Source organism: Bactrocera tryoni, chromosome 1 (genome assembly GCF_016617805.1).
Source record: "Bactrocera tryoni isolate S06 chromosome 1, CSIRO_BtryS06_freeze2, whole genome shotgun sequence".
NCBI classification, from domain to species: domain Eukaryota; kingdom Metazoa; phylum Arthropoda; class Insecta; order Diptera; family Tephritidae; genus Bactrocera; species Bactrocera tryoni.
Window position 1 is genome coordinate 1,286,871 of NC_052499.1, and position 15,958 is coordinate 1,302,828.

Genomic DNA, 15,958 nt, shown 5'->3' on the forward strand with positions numbered 1-15,958 from the left:
TCATTAAAATCTACTGAGCGGTTTTCGAGTTACAGTTGTCACCGGTTCAAAAAACATAGTTTTGAGAAAAACGCGTTTAAAGTTTCACTCTAGCGCTTTGAAGTGCCCGAGCTCTCTTTGTTATTTGTCGAATAACTCAAAAACTAATAATCAGATTAACGTGAAATTTTCCGGGAATATTTTTAAGATATTAGACTTAACGAAAGTGCAAAAAAAATAATTTTTGAAAATTCCAACTACCCCTAACCCCTTAATGCTAATATTAATGGCTAAAATTTTCCAGGAATTTTTTTAGGGTATTTCCAAGGAAATTTCGTGACGGGACTGATAAAAATTAAGAGCTAAAAAGAAACACCCTAATGTATCTGTAAACAAATGTAATTGCACAACAAACAATATGGCAGTGAAACCTTTCGGAAGGGTTTGCATGGCTTGGCTTGTGTCACAGGCTTTCAAAATATTGCGAACTAGAAAATTGGGATCAACAGTAGGGTTAAAAATATTTAGGTAACGACAACTCTTGATCTCTACATCTTCCAACACCAGCGACATTTGACTAATTCTTTCACAGGTGTTCCATTATTCGTAAGTTAGTAATGGATGGGATTTGTAGAAGAAGATAAGAAACAGATAAAGCGTGCACATGTGATACAGGTGAGATTAGAAAGCTTTATGTCCAGTCCAGTACAGTTTGGAGGAAATGGTGCTACATTTGCACTGTGCTTTAAGGCCATAACTGGATTAAACGTATAAGTACATAAATGTAAGATATCTTACCTTCGGCAAACGCTTACTTGGCAACAATTGCACCTGTCACCTTTTTGCACCGAGTGTGCAGTCAAGCAAATTGGGTCTGCGCACGTGTGTTAGTGTGCGTTGGCAGCACATTTTCGACAGTTAAACTACCCCAACAGCTTGCCAACTTACTGAGATCGAGTCGAGCTCGGGGATGAGCATACGCAAATTTGACTAACTTAGCAAATTTTTGATATCCATACTTTTTATTTGCGAAGCTTGTGCAGAAGTCTGCTTTCGGACGGCTTTTCGATAGCTCGCGCCGCAAAGAAGAAGTGAAGTGTGGGGAAATGTGAACGCGCAAATACAAAGCATACAAAATAAATGCTCTGCTCAGCGCTCATGATACTCTGTGTAAACTCGCTTGTAGTGTGTATTACAGATATGCTTCCTAAGTGTGTAAGTATGTGTGCGTTGAGTCATCGAGTCAGCATAATCTTGTTAGGCGGCAAAGTTTACTACATAGAAATTTGTCCAACGGCAAAAAAGTTAGTTGTGTCAAGAAATAAAGTGCAAGAATAGCACAGAAGATGAAGAAGAAGCAGAAGGAGAAGCGGATGAAGAAGCTAGAACCGTAGTTAGTGATGAAGTGAAAGTGGTAAAAAAAAGGCAGGCAGAAATTTTCTTACACTCGACTGCAGCTTGCTGCTTGGCTGGCTGTTCAGTTGCCAAGTTGGACGGTGGGTCGGTTCGTCGGTTGGCTGGCTTGCCAGTCGAAGTCGCATTCTGACGGCTACAATCCCTGCGTAATTTATGCGAGCAACGAGCGTTGAAGGCTTACAAGGCTTATACTTGATATAATAGAAAATATAAATTTTTGATGGAATTTGCATAATTTTTATGCGGCTGAATTGGAGAATAAAGTGCATTTACAGCGCAGGAGCAGAGTAAACGATATATGCGTACATGACAATGACAAGTGAGTAGAGGAGAATAATCAGAAAAGTATATGAACGCATCCGTGTCACACTTCTGCCGACAAAGGCAGGGCCCGGCATCAACACTTGTGTGCTTTGGAAATCGAATTTGTAGTCATACCCCAGGCGCTTGAATGGTTAGGCGGCATTGGATTTGCGGTGCTAATTGTCATGGCTTACTCTATGAATTACGGAACATGCAAACACTCAAATGCAGATTATCTTTTTATGAGGAACGAGAGAGGAGCTGCTCGGTATCCTTCTGAGGTTTGTTTTTATTACTTTTTGGGAGGGATGGTGATGAATAATGGTAGCAGCTAAACAAAGAACAACTTAACAGAACTAATCGTTACTATTTTCTGTAAATGCTTTCCATATACATATGTGGCTTGTAAGAAGAAGCATTTGCGAGAAATGCCGTTATATGGAAACGGTAGGGATTGTTATCTGTTAGCTTCGCGGTCGTTTGATTTATACAAGCCACCTTTGTATGACTAGAACAAGTAAGAAAAGAAAATAAAAATATATAGAAACAAAACTTCAAAAGAAGAAACGGAAACTTGGCTTAAAATAGGCTTACCGCATGTGGTTATTTATGACTACCGGCAGCGTGTTTTAGCCTTGACCCCAAGCTCCGCATGGGTTGGCTTCCGCATCTTACAAAAGGTTTGCTCATCTTTCCAGGGTATGCGTAACTGCTTATCCGGAAGCATGACTATGCCCAGTACACCCATTCATATAGGTCGGAATAATTCACGATTTTGCTAACCTGATTTTTTGTTGCAGACTTCTTGAATTATTGGCCTGAGTACTACTGAGAATTCAAAATGAGTTCAGAACTACAGCTAAGGTCTTCATTGAATTGCGAAAATGGGAAGGAAATCGAAAAAATAATACATTTACTAGAAGTAAAGGAGAACGGACGGATGAACTTGTATAAGTAAAACGTTGGTTTATGTTTTCTGTACTGAATATCAGCAAGAATATTGTATGATAAATTCCCCAAAAAAGAATGGCGCCACAATCAAATGGGCACTCATTTTCTCACAAACAATTGAACGTGCTCACTCACCTTGCCCATATTGACGAAACCGTGATCTCGGGCCACTTGATCGGCCACGCCGTCGTCACCGCTCTGTATATGCACCGCCCAGGTGTGGGTATAATGCCCCGCCGCGCCCTCGCTGTCTGTCGCGCTGTCTCCTCTCCCCGCATAGTCCAGCTGGTATGTCGCACCGTCATCGAGCGCATTCACCGCACCACCCACAAGCAACACGCTCGTGTTGCTTACGATGGCGGCGCTGACGCTCGGCACAATCACGAAACCGACATTCAAAGTACACAACAAAAACACTAAAAACACATTCAATTGCACACAATTTAATAAAATCCTATTTAAATGCAAGGCAGCAAATGTCCGCGTTTTCACTTCGTGCTGCCGGCGGCGATGAGAATTGTTTGTTTGTATTTGCCGTTGTTGTGATTGAAAATGTCTGCTCAGTGTGTTGGATGACGAAGCGAGTTCGGATTTACGTTTGCTATGCTGTCGTGGAATTATTAAATAACTACTTGTTTTTATTGTTGTTATTGGTTTTGTTGCAATAAGAAAACTTGCACTAGTATCACAATATTGTTGTTGCTTTTGGAGTTGAAGGTGACCACTATTGGACGCCGCATGCGCAGTCACAGCGCTTGGGTGCGCACGCGTGGCGTTTAGTGATGGAAAAGGTTTGCTTTTGTTTGGCGTGCTCTCGCGGGCGCTTTGTGCATTTGCCACTGGACTCCATCGTACGACGTCGTTTTTCATTGTGCGTGTGTTGGCCGCAGGGTATTGCTGCTTTATAGAGAAAGCTTCTCCTTCGCACCGAACTACCGATTGAAGTTATGGCTGTTGTTGTTGTTATTAGTTTTTCGTTTAAACGTGGTTATTCGGAAAAAATCAACTGATATTTATGTGCAGAGTTGCATTGGCAGTCAATAAAACACGAGTACTGAGGCGTGATCACAGAAGGGAGCGTGTAAAATTTGACCTTCGCCTGAAATAAGAAAAAGAGAGATCGAGTTTCAATTAAAAATAATAACAAGTTTCTAAAACACTTCTAATTGCATAATAAAATAAATGCAAAACAAGAAAAAACGTTAACTTCGGCAACACCGAAGCACCCTACACAGGAGCATTTTTTATAGCATATTTTCGATCGGGCAGTTTATATGACAGCTATTTACAATTTCTTCAGAGAAAGCATTACAGCCTTCGGTTATTGGAATCTCGTAAATATTCCACGTAAAATGGTCTGCGGTATTTATTTGAATTTTTTTAAATTATTATCGCTATTAATAAATATTTTAAATTGCAGCTAACACTTTGTGAACGAAATTTATTGCAAGTTAATTGCTTACTAATTCAATATATTATTTTTTTGTAATCTGAAATGAGTATCCCTTTTGCGCACGATTTCCCTGCTGCTGCGGAAAGCCTTGGCAGACGAAACACTTCAGCAAATATTTGCTGTTAATCTAACTGTCAACAACAGACATTTATTGTATTTATCTAAGTGAAATATGTCAGCTTAATCTGGATACATATGTTCTATTCACTATACGCTCAGTAACAGACAAACACAATTATGTATAGATATAGTAGATTGAAAACACACACACAAACATATGTAAATGTAAAAAACTAGCAAATAAATTAGCTGATACTCCGAAGAGAATCACAGACTGGTTTCATGCGCCCGCGGCGTGACTGATAGCCAAGGAGTAGGGAATTTAATTATCAGTCAAATAGCCAAACCGTCACAGTGACATAGCGCAGAAGTTATAAATCACATGACGAGCGGCGCTTTGTGCCATGTGGAGGGAGTTTCAAAGCTATTAAACCGTACTAAGGGCTCATGCGTTCTCCTATTTGTGTTAGTGCGCGGAATCGGGTGGGCGGGTACAAAGCTGTGCGTATTTGTAGTTGTGGTGTTTATCATTTGTCATGTTGTGACAGTTGTTAGTTTACATATTTTGACACTTGTCAGCTAAGTAACGAGATTTGCAGCAGCGGCCGCTCGAAGCGTTCACAAGCGTAACTGACATGAATGACAAGTAATCGGGAAACTATGTAGCCGACAGAATCAGCGTCTGTATGCCGGTAGTCTATTATCATGAAAAACATATGATGTCCTTTGAAGTCATCAAACATATTGATTGACAACGTCCTAGTCTGCTGACATTTTTACATATACTTGTGAGGCCGACCATTTGTTATAAATGGAAGCAATCAATACGGCTAACGGCAACTTGGCTTACCACATTGATAATAAGAGGCCGAATTTCGCAGTCCCCGCCCTACACTGGTATAACTTTAGTATTAAAGGATCGACAATAAATTACGGATTCAGCTACCAGCTGTATCCATTATCTGTTGTATTCGCTTGCGCTTTGCCCATCATGCGCACACATACAACCACACTTCTTATCTCTTATCTCTGGTAATGTCGGTTTATCCGATATTTGGTGATTGCATTTCCTGAGCATTTATAGTCGTCAAGCATCAATAAATCATATACATATATCTATGCATATATAAACTCTCATGAAATGCAAATGCACATACATACATATATACATATATCGCTACACATATACTTTCATATATTTAATTAGAACTATTTGCCATTTAGGTGCAGGCCTGCTTGTCCACGGAGCTTTGGCGGTCAATCCCAATATGTCGGTGACTTGCTTTGGTTGCTTTTGGGCTATTAAAGTGTCAGATATATATGTACATTGCAATTGCAAGCGATAAATAGAATGGTTTCTGCTATTTATTGGGTCTACACATACAGGTAAGTTAAGCTCTAGTACATTACGCAATTATTTCTTTTAATGGGATTCCTTAATAATATTTCTCCGCTAAATGGCGCTGTTGTCACAATATTCTACTAATTAGCTTTGGTCGCCAGCCACAACTTTTTAAAGTTGTCTTTAGGGTAAAAAAATTGTCTTTCGAGAGCTAAAATTTCCATTTTGTCTTTGTTCTTCAACTTTGAGGGCGTGGGCACCGCTTACGCGGTTATAGCTGAGTTAACAACAGCGCCAGTCATTTTCTTCCTTTCAAAATTTGGCGCCAACTCGGGATATCAAGTGCAGCCAGGTAGTACTGCGTCGAATACTTTCAGAGCTGGAGTGTGCTCTTCTATTCGGACAACATGACCTCGCCAGCGTAGCGTAGTTTTAAATAACGAATATATTTCACTCGTAAAAACGCAAGTTTATTTTAATAAAAGAATATATCGTCACCTAAAATGCAGAATAACGTATCATCAAAAAATTCGAAATTGAGTATCTTATTGATTACGATTCACTACTTCAAATTACATACATAATATTACATATGTCCAACATTTTCAGATACTGCGCTCATATATGAACCAGTTTTAACCAATATTAAAATTTTTTTTTTTCACTCTTGTTCCCTTTTCTTTCGTGTTTCATTCACGCCACTGTAAATTTTCGAAAATGTTGTTACGTTATTTTGCATTTCAGGTGACGATATGTACATTTAATAATGAACACCTTTCAAACATCAGGCAACTACTACATGGCGTCTCCCCTGCGAAAATAATAATATAATAGCACACTTGCTGTCATCGTTACTGTCACTTTGCCTACAAAAGCAGCTGAGCATATGCTGACAACTTGCGCCGATGACAAACTCACAGAGCTAATAAATGAAGGACTTTAAGCGGATAAATTGGAGAAAAAGCTTTTTTGCAGCTGACCAAACTTATTACATTTAATACTTACACATTTGTATGTGTGTGTTGAGAGGCGCTTCGTGGCTAGGCGCATGCATGTTAAGTGTGAGTATGCAATGTCAAAAGCAGTCAAAGCACCACTCAAGTCAGGCTTCATGTCAAAGTTCAAAACTACTTAAGTTTGACAATTATTCGCACTTATGATATGCTTCGCACATACAAGTAGAGAACATGTGTGTTAGTAACAGTGGGGCATACATGCGAGTGGTGGCATACTTTCATAGGGAAAATTACGAGAGAGAAAGCAGCAAAAAAATAAAAAACTGAGAAAAAAGCCAACAAAGTAAGTATAAAGTAGCAAATGAACGAGACAGAGGGGGGAGTGTGTAGCCTAGAGACAACACCGACACACTTATAAACACCCATTAAACACCACAAAACATTTCTAAAAAATTCTGAAAATTTTTATTAGAAAAACCGATTTTTGTAGAAAAGTTTATCGCTATTGAGTAAGTACAATATAATGTATTGTTCTGACGACAACTACTAAAAATTGCATGAATATGGGTTTTACCAAAAACAGTTTAGCTTGGAATTTAACCCTCTGATGATTGAGATGCGGAAGATGAAGGCTCTTCATTTGAGCTTATCGGCATTACCCAAAATGGTTTGTTGGGTACTTTTCATGTCCCATACCATCTGTAAATAGGTGTGTAAGAGGTGCATGAATGTATTCATGGCGACACGAAAGAGCACTTATTTAAGTTGAAAAGGCAAATGTCAAACAAACCACAAAACGTCAGCAATGCAAACAAAGTATGCTTACGCGCTGAAAGAAGTGCAAAGGCGGAGTGGAAAAATGAAATAAAGCGGATTGTGGCAGTTTGGGCGCACAAGGCGTACATATGTACATGAAGAAACGAACTTGGTGTATGACCTTGACCCAGCCGGCGTAGTGACTGTGTGTTTTCAGACAGTAATGAGTAAAAGTCATCCCGTAAATGATATGACCAAATGTGACAGAGACATGCTCGCAGCATATTATAGCGGTTATTGTACACAATCAGACTTTGAAAATTAATTCATTTCTTTTATTGTTTAATTATTTTAGTTCGTGCATTGACCGGAAGATATGTACAAGCATATGCTAACTATGTTTTTCACTGCTCTAGCCCGAATTAAGCATAGACATCCGTGTCAAACTGTTGTGGCATTGTGGCATCAATGCCCTAAGCGAGCGCTTTATGATTCTGATCTCGTGCTGCAATGCTCAAAGTAACCCTTGCTAAAATGAAACTTTTTCACACAATGTTTCGACGTTTGTCTAACTGGACAGTCACAAAGGACAGAGTTAACTGAAACAGAAACGGGCGTTAAAAATCACGCCAAACTGTTTACTACAACCTAAAAACAAAAAAAAAAAAACTTAGTGGAAAAAATTCTTTTAACGCTGCGCATCAAAGCATATTGTTGGGTGCAAAAAATAACCTATTTTGCAGCAAAGAGTCGCACACATGTGGCACACACACGAATCATAGTTCTAAGCGCACGTCAGAAGTAACAACCAAATGGCGTGCTTTTGTTTTGAACACTTGAAATGCAGACACACACCACCACACTAACTCAGTCCGAATGCAAATGTGTAATTGCGTGTGTGCCTGTGTGTGTTCAACTGGCTTTTAATGGGTGCTGACAGCTTTTGTACACGTTGATTGAAGTTTAGTCATGCGCTCACAAATATGTCAGCAATTAGCATATCACAGCTTGCCATACTACTGTCTGTCCCATTGTCGAAAGTTAAAATTTATTTCGGCCCACCGAACCGCTTTAACACACCCACATACTTGCAACGTATTGAAACAAGGCATTTGTATTGTTATGTTGCATATTTGTAGGCGCGCACGCGACTATTGTTCATGAAAACAAAACAGTGTAACGGTATCTCCAAGATTGCTTTATATTTGGTCAGGTGGGTTTGGCATGAGGCAATGTGCGCCTAAAAGGCATTGTTATCAGCTCTTTGTCCCGCTGCACACGTCGTTGTGAATTTTTGGCGAACAAAGTAGAAAGTGATGCGTGCATTATGCACTTGAAGCAGCACAGAAAATAACTCAAGTGCAAGGTGCATAGATAATAGTTCTCTTGAAACAACTCATACCTGTGCATCTCTTGTCCACACGCATAAACAAGCGCAAATGCATACAATTCGTCAAAATTTAGCCAGAAGCATTTATGTGTAAACCCAACAGATTTACTACGTAATGAACTTACCGTTTTAAAATTAATACAACTTTACTTTCTATTTTAAAATTTTCTTATAAAAGCTCCTGGCTGTACTTTTAATTAAAGCTTACGGCTGTTGAAATTTCTAAATTCAATGAAGCATATTCCTGGGAGCACTTGAGCGTGTTGAGAAATTCATTTCGGAAATGCATGCACTTTCAATCCTTGCAGGCACATTTTTATTTTATTTTTACATAATTTTTAAAAGTTAACAGCTTTGAAGCATCTCCTTCACGATTTTCGTAAAGGTATGCAAGTACAAACGAAATAAATCAAGTTTTTAAACAACTTTAATCTTTAAATTGTAAGTCAGCCTTAAGGCCTCTAAATGATGTTTATCTAAAACATATACCGTAATCAGTTTGCGGGAGATTTCTCAATGAATGGCTCACTTACATTATCCGTTTGCCGTCATTGTATGCTTACAAAAGCATACTGCAGGGCGCAGAGATTATCTGCTTCCACAAATACAAGCAGACACATACTTGCAAATGCATATCGCAAATCTCATAACCCTTTGGCGGAATTTTGAGTAATTTATGCGTTTAACGGTGGAAACGGACAAATATTTACATAAAGCAAAGGAAATAGTTGCGGGGACGAATAATTTATGACGGCGAGCAGAGCGAATGGGGCTCCAAGCTCAAAATAACTAAAGAAAACACACACACACACACACATGCAATACAAATACGCATTCATTGTATACCATGAACACACATGTGTCTGCATATGTATGGGTGAAAACGTTATTTCTGACTCGCTGGTTAATTTTATAATCAAGTTTTCGGAACGCTAATCTCGCTTGGGCTCAAAGCAAAGCCAAAAGTCAAAGCCGCCGTAATAAGATAACTAATAAGACTGTACTTTGTATTTTGCTGCACGTTTCTTTTGTTCCACATCTTTCAGTTCGAAGGAAAGATCTCGTTTGTTTTCTTAGCAAAAATTGTTGACACCCAAAGGCAAATATGAGCTCGTTAAAAACTTTCGCAAAGCAGCGCTCATGAAGGCAACACAGTCCAATTTTGAAACAGCAAAGTTTTAGCGACGCAGCTGCCGGGCCGAGCGGGCGTGGGCGGATGCAGACCCCCAAATTAAAAGCTGCATGCCGCAGGAGAATAAGCCAAAAGTGAACTTGTAAATAATTGTACTTATACAAATACAAATGTATTTGAATGTGTGTGTGTGTGTTTCTTCAACGCCACTGACAGCCAGCGCCCGATGTGAGCGAAAGCTCAAACAAAAACATCAAATATATTCATATCAGAGTTACGCACACAATAACATACGGTGTGTGAAACATATAAACTGCATATGCATGTATGTGTGCGCGTGTGTGTAGCCTGCAGCTGAAAAGTTTCACCTAGACTCGAGTTGAGGCAAAACTTAAGTCAAGGCATGACGACGCGATCAAACGAGACGACGGAAGCCGCGCGAATATGTCAGAGAGAGTGTTGGGAAGAGAGAGTGCTTGTTGGCGGCTTGAGTGACACCGTAAACATTAAGGTTCACGCGTGAAATTAATACATTTGTCGTAATTTATTTTATAATATTATTTCGTGACCAACGAACGGAGCTATGAGAAAAATATAAGCGAAAAATGGCTGTGAAAAATCTTTGTGTTGAATGCGGTTTTTTAACTGAAAAACATGTTAAATTTGCTACAAAAAAAGTCAAAATATATTGATTTTGAAGAGGCATTCTTTTAGAAATAAGTATATTCAAATATGTTATTTAAAACCGATTGTAATCGAACCGAAAGCATATGCGGAGCATCTCCTTCTTGGAGATACATGTAAAGAATTCGATCGAAATTGAAATATCCCGAGATGAACCGCAATAACAACCTTGTAGACAATGGATAGCTAATAAGTCTTAAAGACCTCTGATCACAATACTGGTGTAATGAGTTCGACATGAGCTTTTCGTGTCATGTCGTGAACCACCGATGACACCGTTTTGACAGAACATATAAAAAAATATGCCCTTTTTTGATTAAAAAAAAATCATGTTTTTAGTTTTTTAAAAATTTGAAACCTCGTGTAAAATTCCTGGCACTTAACTGTTCGTGGCATGAATTTATGGGATCTAAACATATCATACACTTATATGTTCACACACATACGCACTCTTCCCACCCCAGCACAAACGCACTAACCTTTCTTCATTCTTGGCATAACTGACTGATTTCAATATGAATACGAGCATAACATTTTCAGTGGAAAATGCAAATGAAGTTCTTTATTCCATTCAATTATGTGAAAACTGTTAATTTCCGAACAAATCGAGAGCGCAATCTTGAAAAATCAATAGCATATACACTATGAACCCACCTCCATTACCGGGCTATAACGCTGGTTGTCCAAATGCAAATAAAAATGGCGGCCAACGGGGAAAAGATCAGGTAAATGAACACCCAAATGCAAGTAATGTTGAATATCTGGCGGCGAGCAAACAAATGTAGCCAAAGCTTCCAGCGAGGTGGGTAAATTGCGCGTTTAATATTTCATGGACCCACGCTTGCCCAACAATTCAATTTATTTGGAAATTACTCATTCTATTGCGCGTATTATTATGTGAGCGTATACTCAGCTATCCATTGTTTATTTGCTTGCGCGCGCATTAATATTTATTATAATTAAGAATTTCATGTGCGTGCCACACATACATGCGTGCATATGCTTATACTATATACATATGTATATGAATGTATGTGCCAATACTGATGGCCTGCGGAGATAAACTAGATGCCATTAAAGCGGTATGCTAATTTATTGCTGTCGTTTGTACTAGTTGGTGAACTCGCCTGTAGCCGATGTAACTGTATCAGACCTACTAGAAAAAAGCTCATACCTGCAGTTGTTGGATTGTTTTCGCGTTGGGAAATGGCCTCATCACTAAATAATATTAAATAATCGATAATTTTTAAGAATTATAAAAGATATTTTTTAACTTTACTGCTTGTTGGACTTTCGAGTTTCGAGGGTCTAATGAATGCGCTACTAGAGAAAGGAGAGATTAGAAGGATATAACAAGAACGATATGTTGATTGTGATTTCCATTTTTGTTTTATCATCGGTATCACTCAACCTAAACATATTTGTAAATACAAAACTGAGTACTTTCGGTACAACAGGGCGTATGCGGCACTAACACAGTGGTCACTCAACCTCCATGGCGGTTATGCAACTTGCAGTGCTTTGTATGTGTAAAATACATTGTTCGCTCATTGCATACGAGTGAGAGCCTCTTAAATTGAGTGAATTGAAAAAAGGATTAAGCAAAAGCACAAATGACCAGCAGATTATAAAATATTCACATGTATATAAATATTGATGAACAGATGCAAGTGTTCGTATACTACATTTTCGTTTATTTTATATATCAAAGCAAAGGCTTTCTTGACAGTTTCAGTTTCATTTCTGAATATATGATTGATTTCTTCTGTTTGTTATATTTTTAATACCAACTTAATTTCCTGTTCCCGGCGATGCAAACAAACATAAAAATGTAGTAGACTTATGTAAATAGGTATATAAATTGCATATACATACATATAACTCAATCTCCTTGACACTTATGTAAGTCATGCAGCTCTATTCTAGGATTATTAATTATTTTTGGGAAACTTTTTCTGTATTTTTTAATTTTCGTATAGTTTTTGATACAACGTTTTTGTGCAAAGACCTACACAGTCTAAAACGGTACGTGCAAGGTGTCTGGTTCGCGGTGGCTCAATGCAAACTAATGGGGTAATTGGCATTCATTTGCGACTATCTGACATTGGCTCCCATTTTTTAGTTCAATAGAAATCGAGTTCTGAGTTAAGAATACATTTCAAACACCTGGTTTTCCTCTGTTTCCTTGCTTTGATCTTCGCAAGTTGCAAGAGTATACATAAAATGTCCGAAATGAATAAATATCCGAACTTTCTTACTTGTTATTTGTTTCCAACCCGAAAGTTTGGTGATTTGCTTTTATTTTTTAATCCTGTATTTAGGACTATAGAATAAATAAAAAATTGCAATTCAAATATTGATTCAATTATTTTATTTTTAATGCAACCGCACCGCAGTCAGCCTCGGGTAATATTTTGGTATCCATTGCCGGATACGAAGCCGCAATTAAAGCAACAAGGTTGCGAACACGATGTCGTTTTCAGAAAAAGCGAAAAAATGCGCATTGTTTTGTATAAATGAGCTCTCATGTGTGTACCTAAACGTGCTGTATTTACCATGTAAACAATGCTCGGTAGTGCCAATTGATTTGTGGCAACAATAAATGCAATAGATGTTAAATCAACAGTAAAACATCACAAACCACGACGTGCAACAGAAAAAGCAAGTTCGAGGATTTGAGGAGCTACTAGAAAGCCCCGCAATGAGTTCACGCACGTACGCACGCCAGCACGCACGCACGTACGCAATTACACAAATCTCACGCAAATCAAGCTTTGCATACAAAGCCACTCTTATACCCGCTCAACAGGGTTATATGTATATATGTATGTATACACATGTGCGTTTTTTACCAAAAACAATACAAAATGATTTGATAGCTCTGAAAAAATGTCCTGTTAGCTGAAAAACGCAAACCTTTACAACATCAATAACTCAGGCATTAAAGTATGGTAGGAAAGAGTACACGCCTAAGTGCATGCAGAGCATTTCGCACCATTTGCGTTAGTCACAGCGTAGGATGGCTGCAACATCGACGTTTCAAACCCGTCACAGCAATTATGAAAAGTGATGGCGTACTCATATTGTAAGTGCCGTTATCATTTAAGCGCAATTGAAACCAATTATCAGTTCGCTTCGTAACTTGAAAACAACACACGAGTCTCACTTATTCTGTGAAAGACGTAAATCATGGAAATGCGCCATTATGTCTGCCATGTTTTTGTACTCCATATTGTGTGTCAAATATTTTGTGGCCGAAAATTATACTTCTATAAATTTATTTGGAGGGATTATTGTAACTTGCAGATATGTAAAGAAAACAAACCCACCACACAATTGATTGAGTTTTGTTTATAATATTCAGCATTGGCAACTTAATCAGAAATTTGCCTGAAAATTTCAGAAGCTTGTCTGCGCCAGTTTTTCAACATCACTCAAATGCATTTTTTGCTAGCTCCGGTCGCAAATTTTTGCCATAATTTCTGCAAGAAATAAATGTATATTTGCATGCTTTTAGGCATCATGCGTTCCCAATTGTTATCTTGCCGCATTTTATGGTAAATTTTTTCGCTATTTTCACCATTTCCAAGGGAGCATTTTCGTGCATCAGCCGACAGCGCTGCTTCAGCCGGCAGCGGTTTCTTCCCGCTTCGGTTACTGGCGCTGACAAGTAGGCAATTCGGCGCGCATGTAAGCGGTCGTTTTTTATTATGGATTCGCGTTGTCGGGAGCTGAGTGCATTTTACATACTGTCTGCGGCTGTAGCAGAATGGAGCTGCCATTGTTTGGCACCCGATGGTGTGTTTTATCTTCGATTCCGCGACAGCTTGCGTTTAAGGCCTTACTCGCGCACGATAACAAGCACCAGTCGGATGCATACAAAAGTGGCTATTGTTTGCTGTTGCATACTTTTAGGGGCCGCTTGCATCGTATTGTTATGTGCCATAATTGTTACGCTTTTATGAAAGGGCGTTGCACGTGAAGTGTTTTTAAACTTTTATTTGTTCTTATTGTTTTTGGTTACGGTTTTTAAAACTTTATATTGAGTCTAGGGATATATCGGGTGATTTTTTAAGAGCTTGATAACTTTTTTTAAAAAAAAAACGCATAAAATTTGCAAAATCTCATCGGTTCTTTATTTGAAACGTTAGATTGGTTCATGACATTTACTTTTTGAAGATAATTTCATTTAAATGTTGACCGCGGCTGCGTCTTAGGTGGTCCATTCGGAAAGTCCAATTTTGGGCAACTTTTTCGAGCATTTCGGCCGGAATAGCCCGAATTTCTTCGGAAATGTTGTCTTCCAAAGCTGGAATAGTTGCTGGCTTATTTCTGTAGACTTTAGACTTGACGTAGCCCCACAAAAAATAGTCTAAAGGCGTTAAATCGCATGATCTTGGTGGCCAACTTACGGGTCCATTTCTTGAGATGAATTGTTCTCCGAAGTTTTCCCTCAAAATGGCCATAGAATCGCGAGCGCCATCTTGTTGAAACCACATGTCAACCAAGTTCAGTTCTTCCATTTTTGGCAACAAAAAGTTTGTTAGCATCGAACGATAGCGATCGCCATTCACCGTAACGTTGCGTCCAACAGCATCTTTGAAAAAATACGGTCCAATGATTCCACCAGCGTACAAACCACACCAAACAGTGCATTTTTCGGGATGCATGGGCAGTTCTTGAACGGCTTCTGGTTGCTCTTCACCCCAAATGCGGCAATTTTGCTTGTTACGTAGCCATTCAACCAGAAATGAGCCTCATCGCTGAACAAAATTTGTCGATAAAAAAGCGGATTTTCTGCCAACTTTTCAGGGCCCATTCACTGAAAATTCGACGTTGTGGCAGATCGTTCGGCTTCAGTTCTTGCACGAGCTGTATTTTATACGGTTTTACACCAAGATCTTTGCGTAAAATCTTCCATGTGGTCGAATAACACAAACCCAATTGCTGCGAACGGCGACGAATCGACATTTCACGGTCTTCAACCCACACTCTCAGAAACAGACGCAATATTCTCTTCTGTACGCACTGTACGCATTCGTGTGGTTGGTTTAATGTCAATAAAGTAAACTGAGTGCGAAACTTGGTCACAATCGCATTAATTGTTTGCTCACTTGGTCGATTATGTACCATAAATCGGACGTGAAGCGCGAAACACATTCAATTCATTAATAAAATTCAATGATTTTGCAAGCGTTGCTCGTTAGTAAGTCTATTCATGATGAAATGTCAAAGCATACTGAGCATCTTTCTCTTTGACACCATGTCTGAAATCCCACGTGATCTGTCAAATACTAATGCATGAAAATCCTAACCTCAAAAAAATCACCCACAGGTTTTCAATGGGGTTGAGGTCAGGAGACTGAGCAGGTCTCCACATAACCTCAATTCCGTTGGACCTAAACCATTTTTTTGCGCACTTGCAAGTATGTTTAGTGTAATTATCTTGTTGATATACCCATATCAATGGCATATTCCATGAGGGATGTGTCAACATTACCTCATATAATATTTTGACATATGCCCTTTGGTCCAT

General features: G+C 38.8%; 1 protein-coding gene across 3 annotated transcripts in view; it reads right to left on the reverse strand.

The window, feature by feature from the left end:
- The window catches only part of LOC120770974 (furin-like protease 1), a 264,355-nt gene that overhangs the window by 109,590 nt on the left and 138,807 nt on the right, over nucleotides 1-15,958 (reverse strand). For all 3 annotated transcript variants that reach the window (XM_040098713.1, XM_040098722.1, XM_040098730.1), the window contains one exon: nucleotides 2,785-3,748. In XM_040098713.1, the coding sequence (XP_039954647.1) occupies nucleotides 2,785-3,519 (735 nt within the window). In that variant the 5' untranslated portion in view covers nucleotides 3,520-3,748. The remainder of the gene's footprint in view (nucleotides 1-2,784; nucleotides 3,749-15,958) is intronic.